At 43.4% G+C, this 13832-nt stretch overlaps 1 protein-coding gene across 3 annotated transcripts in view; it reads left to right on the plus strand.

Moving 5' to 3' along the window:
* The window catches only part of NTRK2 (neurotrophic receptor tyrosine kinase 2), a 187552-nt gene that overhangs the window by 121381 nt on the left and 52339 nt on the right, over nt 1–13832 (plus strand). For 2 of the 3 annotated variants that reach the window (XM_063129407.1, XM_063129405.1), the window contains exon 12: nt 10190–10378. In XM_063129407.1, coding sequence (XP_062985477.1) covers nt 10190–10378 — 189 coding nt within the window. The remainder of the gene's footprint in view (nt 1–10189; nt 10379–13832) is intronic. The other variant, XM_063129406.1, reaches the window with a different exon arrangement.

Genomic DNA, 13832 nt, shown 5'->3' on the forward strand with positions numbered 1-13832 from the left:
CGCACGTATTTAAAGACTTATCAGCCCTTTGAAGGGGGGCGAACAAGCTCTTTCTCATGTTTAGTTAGATATAGGTGCACACAGGTTGGGATTTTTTATTCAAGGTTTAGCTGAGGGAAATACATTATATGCCCCAGGACCATAGATCGTACACCCGATCTTAAGATCTACCACCCCAAATGAGGCCATAGTCAGCAGTATTTTTGGTGCCTCAGTATGAGGCATTAGTAATTTTTTTTACCTCAGCATGCTCCAGTTATTGTGTGTTACAATATGAAGCTTGGACTTCTTCCCATAAGCTGACACGGGAGGATGTAATGTGCTTACAATGGCAGGCAAAACTTGGAGGTGCTGCCAAAGCTCAGAACACTATGGGGAACTTAAGAATGATGTGCAGTGAGAAGAGACCCAGAGGCCAACATCAAGAAAGAATAATGTTAACAGCACCCAATGGGTTTGTGCGAAAATGCATTACCTTATTTGACTACAAAACATCAGGATCCCCACCACCACCACCACCGGTTACGGTGATACAGCTGTATGTCTTCAATTGGAAATATTTAAAAATATGTTTGCATAGCTGAGCAAACTCTCCTTAATGGTCTTTAATGAAATCTGGATCAAGATATCCTTAGTTGAAACTTAGAATGTTTATGCTTAAAGTAAAGGCAGATCTGCACACAAGAACAGCTATGTTGGATGAGGCCAAACTCCATTTTGTCTAGCATTCTGTCTCTCAGGGTCAAAACAGACATTACTATAAATCTGTGCCAGGCAGCTATCTCTTCTTCTCATTTTTACTCTTGAGTAGGTTCAGAGGGCTTGATCTGGAGCTTAAAAGCCCTCCCTATCCTCCATGCTTGATTTGGATCAGGGCCTCTGTTTTTAAATTATTTAAATTTAAAATGATGGCTTCCCATGCTGCTGCCACTGCCAGGCAATGCACTGTAAGAGTAGGGATGTCAGAGGAATCTGGGGGATGAAATTCCCTGAGCTTTCATCAGCTCAGCCGCCTGGACTTTGGCTTGCTTTCCCACAAGCTGGCCCAAACCGATCTGCATTGAGTCAGGCCAGTTCATGGATTTCCAATTTTTTTAAATTGACATAAAAAGCCATTTGCACAAATGTATTTTAATACAAATTAATAATAAAAAACCCCAGAAAGTTCCCAAATTTCAGGGAGAAACCTGTGGCTTGGCTCACAAATTCAAGCCAAATTGGGGGCACTGCAGAATCTGCCAAGACCAAAAGGGCCAGATTTCCTGGCAATGGACATCCCTATGTAGGATGGGACCCACCAGGGAGCACTTGCTGAAAGCCCACCACCATCATTTACAAGCAGGTCATGAAAGAGAAAGATTTCTCCTGTGGTTTGTCTACCATAGGCATGGAAAACGAACTAAAAGTTTAGCTTTCGAGAGAAATGTGGTTACAATATGCAGCCCAAAGAGAGTGTTTCAAATGTAGTCTCTACCGTCCAGATATGTTGGACTGCAACTCCCATAGGGGATTATGGGAGTTGTAGTCCAAGGCATCTATTGGGTGCCAGGTTAGGGAAGGCTGCTTTAAAACATAAACAACTACATCCTCCTTGTTGGCATGTGCCCTGTCTAGCTTGCTCACAAGTGTTACGATCCCATCCATGAAAGCCATGTTCTGAAATTAGGACTCTTCCCCAAATATTCAATGTCTGCATGGGCAGTGGCGGGCTCAGCCCCTATGTATGGAAAGGCGCAACTATATCTACACCAGCCACCCCCAACCCCTGTTACTCTCCAGATGTTTTTGACTACAACTCCCATCATCCCTGGCCATGCTGGCTAGGGCACCAATGGGACTTGCAGTCCAAAACTTCTGGCAAGCACCAGATTGGGAAAGGCTGATCTACCTGCATAAGCATATACAAGATAGCAGGGATCTACACATACAAAAACAGGATTCCTAATCATGTGGAGCCCTGTCTATACGCTTGTATGATGGATGCATATTGTAGATGTGCCTGTCTGTGCACAGGTGGTGGTGCAGATCCTGCGGCTACACACATATACAGTGAATGTACAGAGAAGAGCCCAGACTTCCAAAGTGGGCTAAGGTTATATTGGCCAAATTGTGCTAAGTAAAGCCCTAGTTACAAGTTTTTGGTAAGATACGTTTTACACTTTCATCCTGAGATCCTTGCAGGAGCTAATTTTCCTTGAAAGTCAATAAGAAAAACAAGATGAGAAATCAGCTTTGTATCAATTAAAGATTGGAAGTTGCCAGCAGAACAAAACAACAGCAGGTTACAATACAACCGTATGCATGTTTACTTGGAAGTAGGTCTCACTATCTTCAGTGGGGCTTACTCCTAAGGCTACAATACCTGTGCACATGTTCCTGTAAGTAAATCCCTTTGAATTCAACAGGTCTTACTTTTCAGTAGGCATGTGTAGGCTTGCATTGCACAGCATGTTACCCAGTCTTAAAATATGGCAGAATAAAATCTTCTCTTGCTTTAATATTTAAGAAAAACATGTAGTCTTAACAGCCTAGTTTTATTAAGTCCCTTCGGCATTCTTTGGTCACGGGGTGGTGAAAGCAACAGAGGCCTTAGCTAGACCAGGCTATATCCCTGGGGCAAACCCTGGGATCGTACAGGGGATCCCGGGATCAGGGTGGGATCATCCCTCCCTTGCCCCGAGATAAAGCCCTCCCGCAGTCTCGGCGGAATGTCTGGCCCATTTCCGCGGCTTGACCCTGCTCTGCGCAATTACTCTCACAGAGCCGGGAGCCTTTCACGGGGCGCTGCGCCCATTGGGGTTAGGGTGGGGGGAGCAGCAAAACCAAATTAAATTTTAAAAAGACTTACCTTTCGTGCGCTATGTCCTTTTTAAAAAATAAAAAATGGTGGGCGCGACGCCTCTCTTCCTGAGGTCGTCACGCCTTACATGTAAACGGGGCAGAGATCTCGCGTAAATCCCAAAGCGAGATCTCCCCTCCTCTGCCCCAGAACAAAAGGTTGGTCCAACTAAGGCCAGAGATTGAATTCAGCCATGTTGGCTTTTCGATTTCAGATTTATTGCATGTGATTATAAGTGAGTAACTGTTGGGCGTGTTTTAGTGGGCAAGTAAAATACTCTACTTCCATTGCATGACGCTACAGATGGCTCCCCGGTGTAGCAGTGTTCTATGTGGGTATGTGAGCCAGTGTACCTTACGTGTAGGAGTGAGGCTACTGTGGGGGTGGAGATGATGTGACAGTTTCTGCTGCCCCCATGCTGTGCACACCAGAAGACCATTCCGCCCACACCACTTCCACACCCACACAAGGACCAGATGCAATCTGTGCATTTTTGACAAAGATAATTGCTATCTGTAAATCTTCTGACTAGACTCCATGTTGGGAATGATATGTGCATGAAGAATACTTTAGAGAAGTGCACAGCTCAGAAATTCTCTGTACAGATCAGAGAAAGAGAGAATGAGAATATGCAGGCCAGGAACACACACACACACACACACACACACACACACACACACACACACACACACACACACACACACACACACACACACATATATATATATATATATATATATATATATATATATATATATATTCCCCCCCCCCTATTTTCTTCTCTCTCTTTCTCCAAGGCAGGTTGATGTTTCTAATGTGGCCTCAACTTCCATCTTTTCAAAATAAGTTCTTAAAATGAAATCATATGAGTACATCAAGGAGTAGTTTTGGCTTACAGAAAATGTTTGCTCCTCTATTTGTTTTTAAGCCATATGCGGTTACTATTAGTGACCTGTGCTTCTATCCAATTTTTAAAAATGTACTTTTCCAGCTTTGGGTTGTAAGCCAAAGCTGGATTTGTGAAAACCAAATCAATAATAGGTGTCAGCAAATGGTTCCTGCTGCTTTTGACAGGTAATTAGCTGATCCCATTTAAGCCCAGATGCAGCAGCATTTAGGCAGTTGGGTAGAAAAATTACCTTTTGCCTCCAAGTTCACGCCGTGTGTATGGGGGAGATGCTGGGACAGCAAAAGGTTCTTTGGATCCGAGTGAGCTTTCCAAATTCTCTTCTAAGAATTTTGTTTTGCGTTCTTGGAACCTCACACATATATTTGGTTGTTGAAGCAAGTAAGTGTTGGCTCTGTAGCATTAGCCTTTGACTGTGGTGTAATTTCAGCAGTGCATTAAGGCTTTTTGTCTAATAGCTAGTCTGTCAGATAAGCATGCATTAAAACAGTTTGTAATCCCAGTTTACTCACATTTATCAAGGGAATTGACAAACTCGGCATTTAAATAGGTGTAAATTTAGCTGTCTCCTGAAACACAGAAACTTGCCATCTGTTAATTACATAACAAACACAGCATCAAAGACAAATAGGCATTGCAAAACCTGAAAACGCTCACCAAAGCTCCTTCATTGTCACAATTTAGTTGGTGATATTTTATTATCTTCTTTGAAAATCTTAAAGTGCAATGGTTATTGTCCTCCTTTGTTATGAATTCTGCCCTATTTATTATAGTTTTGATCCCAAACCACAGCTTGTGTCCTAGGCTAAATGCATAGCTTCCCAGTGGGGATCTTTCCCCAGGGATAGCCAAACACAGTAGAGATGGATATGTTAAACTATACCTGACAGTCATGTCTATCGGAAAGCCTTTTTTATTTGTAGGAATTCCCTTTGTATCCACATAGCATTAGATCAGTCTGAGTGGTTACAGTAGGGTGACCACATGGAAAGGAGGACAGGGTTCCTGTATCTTTAACCATTGTATTGAAAGGGGAATTTCAGCAGGTGTCATTTGTATGCATGCAGCACCTGGTGAAACTCCCTCTTCATCACAACAGTTAAAGCTGCAGGAGCCCTGCCCTCTTTCGTATCTAGTCACTCTGATATGACATCAGGAAAACTACAATTCCTAGGATTCTTTAAGAGAAGTCATGACAGTTGAACTGGTATACAATACATACATGGGTGTAGTGTTAGATCCCTCCTTTGAAGCCCTCTTGGCATTGTAATGAGCTCTCCACAGCCATATGACTAGTTCAGGTATCTCCGTCATCATACTCCCTGTATTCTGGTGCCCCCTCTGCTCTTACAAAAATTTGTGCTGTGTTAGGGCAGTTTTGCCAGTCATCTGGTCAAGAAGGAGAAATACCTCTTCCAGTGTCTCCTCGCAAGAAGGAACAGACTCACATGCACACCTGGGTACAGTTTCACCTGGACGGTGTTTTTCAGGTCAACTGAAGAAAAGAGAACAGGACATGTATATTTGCGGTTCTTACCATTCAAGATTGTCAGTGGCTTTAATTTAGCGCCTTGCTTTATACCAGCCTTCCTCAACCAAGGGCCCTCCAGGAGTGTTGGACTAAAACTGCCATCACTCTAGGCTGGGTGATGGGAGTTATAGTCAAACACATCTGGAGCACACCCACTTGGGGATGGCTGGTTTGTACAGTATGACTTCCTAGAATAGTTTGCAATCATAGGGTGGCACAAGAAACAAGCCAAAGGGACAAGAGAAATAGAAAATACCTCTATATGGCCTTTTTCTTTTCTTCCTTCCTTCCTTTCTTTTTTACAAAGGCAGGTACACACTGTTCCATTATACTGAAGTGTAGGCGTGGGTGTCATTATCCACATGCAACGAGGCCAGCAGCATGCGTTGCAGTTATTCACTCGACGTCTCGCTGTTCTCCCAGTGCCTAATGTGCATTTCTGTCGAATGCGGACATGACAGGAGTGAGCAAATGATGAAGTGTTCCATTTTTTCATATTAAAAAGAGAACGCTGGGACTGCAGAATCCCTCAGAAGGTGCCTCTGTGAAATTATATATTGAAGGGATTTCCTGAGCTATAATCGTAAAATAGACTTGGCCCTGCACACCAAACTTATATTAAAATGTAAAGAACTGCATTTCTGTCCAGTTAAATTTATATCCGTTTGCTACCCTACTCGCACCCTAATCTTGAAATTCAACAAGTTCAGTATCAATCATTCTTAATTCCTTCTGTCATCTTGCAACAGCATACATTTTATGCACAGAATCTCAAAACACTCCATGAAAAGCTTTGTTAGAAGCCCTTTCATCATTCAGAAGCTTTTCTTTTTTTCTGATTAATCCTTGAATGTTTAAACATGTTCATGATTAAAATGAATAAAGGGTTTGTAGTACTAGGTTGTACTAGATTTTTCTGCACTTGTCAACTGCCTAATTTGTTCAGTGGTAGCAGTGTGCTGAATCCGTGAGTATGGATCCCCACTTAAAATGGTTATGAGAAAGGCGAAGGGAAAAGAGTGTTAAATGTTAGGAAAGGTGAGACTATGGCCATCTACTGAAGAATTTGCAGTAACAAGAGATATTTGAAGGAAGGGGAGGCTGTACCACACCCACAGCATAGTAAAAGCTTCAAAGTGCAGCAAAAGCCACAAAAGTAGCAGTGGGTGAAGTTAATTTCAGGTACATTTAATGTTTCACTTGTTCTTTATTTCACTGATTTTGACATTAACATATCGTGCAGAACAGGTCTGTCTTACTTGTGAGCAGTAGAATCAGACATGTGACCAAGGTCATGATGGGGTGGGCACACCCCCTTAGGGGCCAGCCACGTTGGGGTGTCTTCCTTTTTGGTTTCCAAAATATGGTCATCCTAGGAAAACTATAGTTTGGGCTTAATGGAGGTTACTTTTGGAATACTGCTGCTGGAATGTTACTATGTCAAGTGCTTGGAAGTTTGTTCCTATGTTAAGGTACATGGGGGAGGAACAAGAAGGTGCTTGGACAGGTCTGCGCAACCACCTCTTCTCTGGATCCTTACCCCTCTTGGCTAATAAAAGCTAGTAGGGATGGAACATTCGGCTGGGCCAAGGAGGTGATTAATTCCTCTCTACGAGAGGGAGTGGTCCCAGACCGTCTGAAAGAGGCGGTAGTGAGACCACTCCTGAAGAAAACTTCCTTGGACCCGGAAAATCTTAGTAATTACAGGGCGGTAGCAAATGTGCCATTCCTGGGCAAGGTCCTTGAGCGGGTGGTGGTGGGACAGCTCCAGACACTTTTGGATGAGGCTGATTATCTGGATCCATTTCAGTCAGGTTTCAGGCCTGGTTTTGGCACGGAAACAGCCTTGGTCGCCCTGTATAATGACCTATGTCGGGAGAAACACAGGGGGAGTGTGACTCTGTTGATTCTCCTTGATGTCTCAGCGGCTTTCGATACCATCGACCATGGTATCCTTCTGGAACGTCTGGCTGAGCTGGGAGTGGGGGGCACTGCATTGCAGTGGTTCCGCTCCTACTTAGCAGGACGGCTCCAGAAGGTGGTGCTTGGGGGACATTGCTCGGCTCCGTGGACTCTTTGGTATGGGGTTCCACAGGGGTCGGTCTTGTCCCCCATGCTGTTTAACATGTACATGAAACCGTTGGGTGCGGTCATCCGGAGTTTTGGAATGCGTTGTCATCAGTACGCTGACGACACGCAGCTCTACTGCTCCTTTTCAACTTCATCAGGTGTGGCTGTGGATGTGCTGAACCGGTGCTTGGCCGCGACAATGGACTGGATGAGGGCTAATAAACTGAAACTCAATCCAGACAAGACTGAGATGCTGCTGGTGGGTGGTTCCTCTGATCGGATGGGGGGTGTTCAACTGGTTCTGGATGGGGTTGCACTCCCCCTGAAGGAGCAGGTTTGTAGCTTGGGGGTTCTTCTAGAACCATCTTTGTCACTTGAGGCACAGGTGGCCTCGGTGGCACGGAGTGCCTTCTACCAACTTCGTTTGGTGGCCCAGCTATGCCCCTATCTGGACAGGGATAACCTAGCTTCAGTTGTCCATACTTTGGTAACTTCCAAATTAGATTACTGCAACGCCCTCTACATGGGGCAGCCTTTGAAGACGGTCCGGAAACTGCAGCTTGTGCAAAATGCAGCGGCCAGATTGATAGCTGGAACAGGAAGATTTGAGCATATAACACCGATTCTGGCCCGCTTGCATTGGCTGCCTATATGTTTCCGAGCCCAATTCAAGGTGCTGGTTTTAACCTATAAAGCCCTACATGGCTTGGGACCACAATACCTGATGGAACACCTCTCCCGACATGAACCTACCCGTACACTGCGCTCAACATCTAAGGTCCTCCTCCGAGTGCCTACTCTGAGGGAAGCTCGGAGGATGGCAACAAGGGAGAGGGCCTTCTCAGTGGTGGCCCCCCGACTGTGGAATGATCTTCCCGATAAGGCTCGCCTGGCGCCAACATTGTTATCTTTTCGGCGCCAGGTCAAGACCTTTCTCTTCTCCCAGGCATTTTAAGCAGCATTTAATAACGTTAAGTTTGTTTTTAATGGACCCCGGAATTGTTGTTTTTAAATGGATACTGTTGTTTTTATACTGTTTTTATATATTTTTTAAATTTTTGTATACTTTTAATGTTTACTATTTTTAATTGTTGTAAACCGCCCAGAGAGCTTCGGCTGGGCGGCGGTATATAAATGTAATAAAATAAATAAATAAATAAATAAATAAATAAATAAGAAGCACTAGATCTTCCGTGGAGACCCTACACTGAGTGACTTCTTTATATTCTGTAACCGAAAAGGAAAGGATGCCATCTTAGCTTGGGAATGCCCTCTCTAAAAAGGTTTACTCAGGCACTTTAATTTGTATAATCCCTCAGGCTGCCTTGCCAATTTTATTTGCTGTCTTTTATCATGGACCTCTAATGTCAGGAAGACTCCAATGGGTTCCGTCCTCCTACTCAGCAGCATCCATCAGCAAAACAAATCCCCCCTCCCCTGGTGCAGGTCCCCAATCTGCGGGATTCTCTGGAGCAGCTTTAAGAGCAATGCCGGGGGCAATCAGGGAAAGGAAAGTTCTGTTTCCCAAGCAGACATCTGCTCCCCAACTTTGGATGTTGCCCTTAGTGTTTCATTGTAATGTATCTGGTTTGAAAGAATGTATGATCTACTTTGTGGTACACCAGTCTGGATCCTGATCTGATGAAGGGTGATATAGAAACGTTTAAAGTAAATAAAGAAGTGCCTCATGCTTCCTGTCACCCAAATTTCTCTATATCATCCACCAATGTGAATGGGGAGAAGAGGGCTTTCGTCATGGGAGGGGCATTGCTCAGTGGAAGGACACAGAAAGTTTAATCCCCAGCATCTCCAGGTAAGGCTGGGAAAGGCCACTAACTGAAAACCTGTAAAGCCACAGCCAGTCAGTGCTGATAGTACCGAACTAGATGACCAATGGTCTGACTTGATATAAGGCAGGTTCTCCTCCAAAATATAATTCTCACATCTCTCATCTTAGGGAGTTACGTTACCATTCCGGGCACTGGAAGCATGTGGCACTTGAGCTTCCTTTCTCCCTCCGTTCCATTGCATCCATTTTCCATGACATAGAAAGTTGTCCTAGTATCTTTCAAGAAAAGCTGCTTAGGACTAGAGTTTCTGTCTAGGTGTTTGCACTGTTTCTAACCAATTGTTTCGAAGAGTAAGTGTCAGGATTTACTTCTGAAATGGTAACAAGAACAGAGCGACAAGCTTAGGAAGGAGCAAGCCACCAGAAAAGTGGCAATGTCTAAGGTGGGCCAAAGGTCAAGTTCCAGAAATGGCATGGATTGATGAAATCAGGGGTGTTTCAGCCGATGGGCCAAGTTCCATTATGAAGGAGCTCTCGGGGGCACATTCTAGTGGTGGGTGGGGCTGAAGGCCAAAGGGGCAGGGCCAAAATGCCAGCATAGTTATCTCAAAGCTCTTAACTACCAGTAACTAAGCCTTAGGAGAGAATCTGCAACCTTTTAGAATGGGGGGGGGGGGGAACTGCATAAAAGTTGGGGAAATTGGTGATCAAGAGAAAAGGGGTGGGGCCATGGAAAGGGTATGTGGCCATCTGGACAACCACAGAGAGATGGATTGGGAGCCCAGGTGGGCCAGATTGAGACTCTGGGCCTGAGGTTCTGCACCCCTGGACTACATACATCGGAGGCCAGCAGTTTAATCCAAGGCACCCAAGCACCTCCTTTGAAGGACTTGCTACCGTGTGGTATAGACTGTAAGGTGGCAGAGCATGGCCTGTGTGAGTCTTGGTGTGAAACTCCACCAGCTCTTAGAATATGTTGTATTTTAGGCACAGATGGCAGAGGGAGGGGAGAATTATGTCAAGTTACAGGGGAATCTTTGTTTCTAACTTTAGGTCCTTCTTCAGTTATCAGTAATGACGACGATTCAGCAAGTCCTCTCCATCACATCTCCAATGGAAGCAACACTCCATCTTCTTCTGAGGGCGGCCCAGATGCGGTAATCATTGGCATGACAAAGATTCCTGTCATTGAAAATCCTCAGTATTTTGGGATCACGAACAGTCAACTCAAGCCTGACACGTGTAAGTCCAGATGTTTATATGCCTTTCTATCACTGATGTTTCCTTTCTCAGATCACATATGAGAAATAAAAGGTGAGTTAACAATGCCATCTTAAACACACACACACACACACACACACACACACACACAGACACACACCCCATTAAGCCCTTCTTTGTGCAGTTGGGCTTAGTCTCATTAAGTGTGGCCTAAATGTGCTTTTGAAATTGGAAACATTGGGACAAAGTGAATGCTAGCTATCAATGATTTCTTCATGCATATACCGAACACATTTACATTGTCAGTCTCCAAAGAGCGAAATGTGATACAAATTTTATATGCCAAGTAAGTGCTTGTGATTGTTGAGCCTGTCAAATTCTGAAAGGCAAGTTGTGATTTCAAATGTATTGTTTCAGGTAAGTTAAGGGATATTTGTGTGGATAAAATTAATAGTTTCTCATAAATTCTGATATAAAGCCACTTGTACTCTTTCCATTGATTTTTGCTGACAAAGACTGGATCTACCCATGCAGGATGAGGTGGGAATGAAATGGTAGAATGGACTGCAGTACTGTGGACTACAGGTAGGGGAATAACATTTTAATAATACCCTAATTTAAATAAATAAATAAATAAATAAATGTCCCAGTAAGTAGAAAACTAGCATAGCAAAGAGAGGTTCGGGCAAGAACCCTTCTCCCTGATGTGTTAACTTTCTACTTGCAAGAAGATTTTTATATGGAGGAACATTGAAAAAATGGTACCTGCCATCTGAACCTGTGGAGTCCATTCTACTACCTCAAAATCCTACCACATCATTCTGCTGCATTGGTAGGCCAGGTCTCAGTATACTCTAAATCTGATTTTGATTCACTGTATTCATATTGTGAAAGAAAATCTTAATTTAGTCACAAAAGGCAATGATTGTATAACTTCGTTGCATGTATAGTGTGGGTAAAGTGATTTGTTTTGTTTCAATGTCTACGTTTTTTCTTCTGTGATCATCTTCGGTTGCCAGGAGTGTGCTTGTTCTTTTCTTTTTGCACAAAATAAGGTGTGTATTTTTTCCAAATGTACATACCGCTTATGCACATCTTTGAAATTGATGCATTCTTCTCTCATTGGTAAAGGGAGTTTGTATGCATTTCTCAAAAGTACGTAAAAATGTTTGAAGTGAGGGAGGAGCCGGGAACGACAAGCCATAAGACAAGCCACAGTCCCAAAAGTCAGGATCAAAGAGCAAGTCAGGAGTGAAGGACAAACCAAGAGGCAAAGAGAAAGCCAAAAGTTAGGACCCAAGAGCCACCAAGGATGCAGCACTAAGTAGGACCTTGTTCCTCAAGACAAGGCCCACCTGGAACAGGAAGCCCTCTTACTAGTCCTGCCTTTTTGAGAGGATCCAATAGCATCAGAGAACCAGGATTGGCTGCATGCCAGGTATACGCTGGATGGCGAACCTTTTGTTCGCATTGTGCAATGTGTGAAAAAGCCAGAGTCTTCTGTGGAAGAGTTGAGAATTAGTCAGGCATCCAGCATGAGGCGAGCAGATGATGTTATCAAAACAATCTAATCTCTGGTTCTCTTTGCTGAATGCATTGGGTCAAATATATTAATAAGCCATTGGTCTGAAATCCAGAATTTTCAGTGGCATTATCGCTGTTGCCACTAAGGCTGTGTTGAAGGAATCTGGTTTTTGGGTGGAGCTTGGCCCCCTGGATGTAAGCTCACAGATCCCTGAGCTGGCTCAACTCTACACACCCAGAGTTGGTCAAGCTCGTGGTTTCTTGCTCTTTTATTTTTGTGCAAATCACGATTTGCACAAATCGGGATTTGTGCAAATTGTGACTTGTGAATATTTGTGGTTGGAAATATTTATGGAAATTGCAATTTGCACAAAATTAGGGCAGTAAATAAGGCAAATAGGGCAAAAAATGCAAGCATAACTGGTCCTTTACACTGCATTTTTACATAAATTGTGCTATTTATGGCTGCAATTTTGCGCAAATTATGATTTCCATAAATATTCCCAACTACAAATTTGCTAAAATTAAAAAGAAAACAGTGAGCTCTTGCCGGGTGCCCATGTACCGTCTCGTGGCTCGCCTCACATGCAAGCCAGGATGCGGCAACTGGCAAGAATCTGACAAGTAGAGTGCAAACAGGACTCGGGCGAATATTTTTCACCCTGACAACAGCCCTCTTCAGATGGTCCCATCAGTGAACATTTGGAGAGGGGGCACTGCCATTAATGCCAGTGTGCTCCTCTGGTCATGCCCCAACACTCATGTATTCAGTTGAATTCATGAAAGGGGCTCCTACATGCATACAGCTGTATGTGCATAGAGACTTCAATGCAGTCTGGAACCCCATGTAAGTAGGGTTCTGGATCTCATGGAACTCCTTGCACATATGGTGCTGTAGGCATGTAGGAATCCCTTTCACATGTTCAGCTGAACAGACAATATAGGTTTGCCTAGAGGAAGCAGGGCCTGCGAATGCATTTCTGTTCCGCCTCCACATGCTCAGTGAACACATAAGCGGGGGAACGTGTCAGAGCCATTGCAGTTGGTAACATGTAGTTGCCTAGATCAAACCTAATTTAGTACGAATATTCATGTGCCAAAGGCTGCACATAGCATCTTGGATACATACAGATCTGTTTCTTCTTGTGAAATAGCTTCTTTGGCTTGCATTCAGCGTTATGTATAAAAGGAGCATAGAGTTAAATGCTCGACTTGTTCTAGCATCACTTAATACAAATTGGATGCTTTGCTCATTTGGACTTTCAACTGAACAACAACTATAAGCCCAAAGGGAGAGGGGGGAAATTTCATAAAGAACATAGGCTGCAATGGGGGTGGGGGGAATTGATTTAATTTACAATTCTTAATGAATTCATGTGTGTATTTATTTATTTATTTTTAAAAAATGGCATTAAAATCTCTCATAAATCTTATGGTAAGATTACAAGAACTAAATCAAGCAGCTCACATCCAAAAATTGTCATAAATCAATCAAACTTCATCTTCTCTCCAATTCATTATCAAGTGATCATGACATTAATCAAGTGTTTGTACTTGCATTATGTTCCTTGCCTCTGGCAAGTGTTCCAGAAATGATCTTGGGGAAAAAGAAGTTGTTGATCCAACAGTCTTGTTGTTGACAAGCCAGTGTGCAATTAAAATAATAATGCCATTGCTTCTAAAGGATTGCAGTGATACAATCAGACATAGCACAATGAGCAACCAATTAATATATAAAGCCCATTGTAGAGCAATACTTTTATTAGAACAAACGAAAACGTCACAAAAATGGTAAGGAAGCTTTTGAGTTTTCCAGAAGTCTTTATCAGCTGGGATGTTAAACAAAAACAGCGGGGAGAGTGGTGAGTGGGGTAATTGTTCTCCAAATTTGCATCTTGATCTGGAATGCAGGAGGATTTTTGCAAACATAATTGGATTAGACTTTCAATGT

This window comes from Elgaria multicarinata, chromosome 6 (genome assembly GCF_023053635.1).
Source record: "Elgaria multicarinata webbii isolate HBS135686 ecotype San Diego chromosome 6, rElgMul1.1.pri, whole genome shotgun sequence".
In the NCBI taxonomy this organism is placed as follows: Eukaryota; Metazoa; Chordata; class Lepidosauria; order Squamata; family Anguidae; genus Elgaria; species Elgaria multicarinata.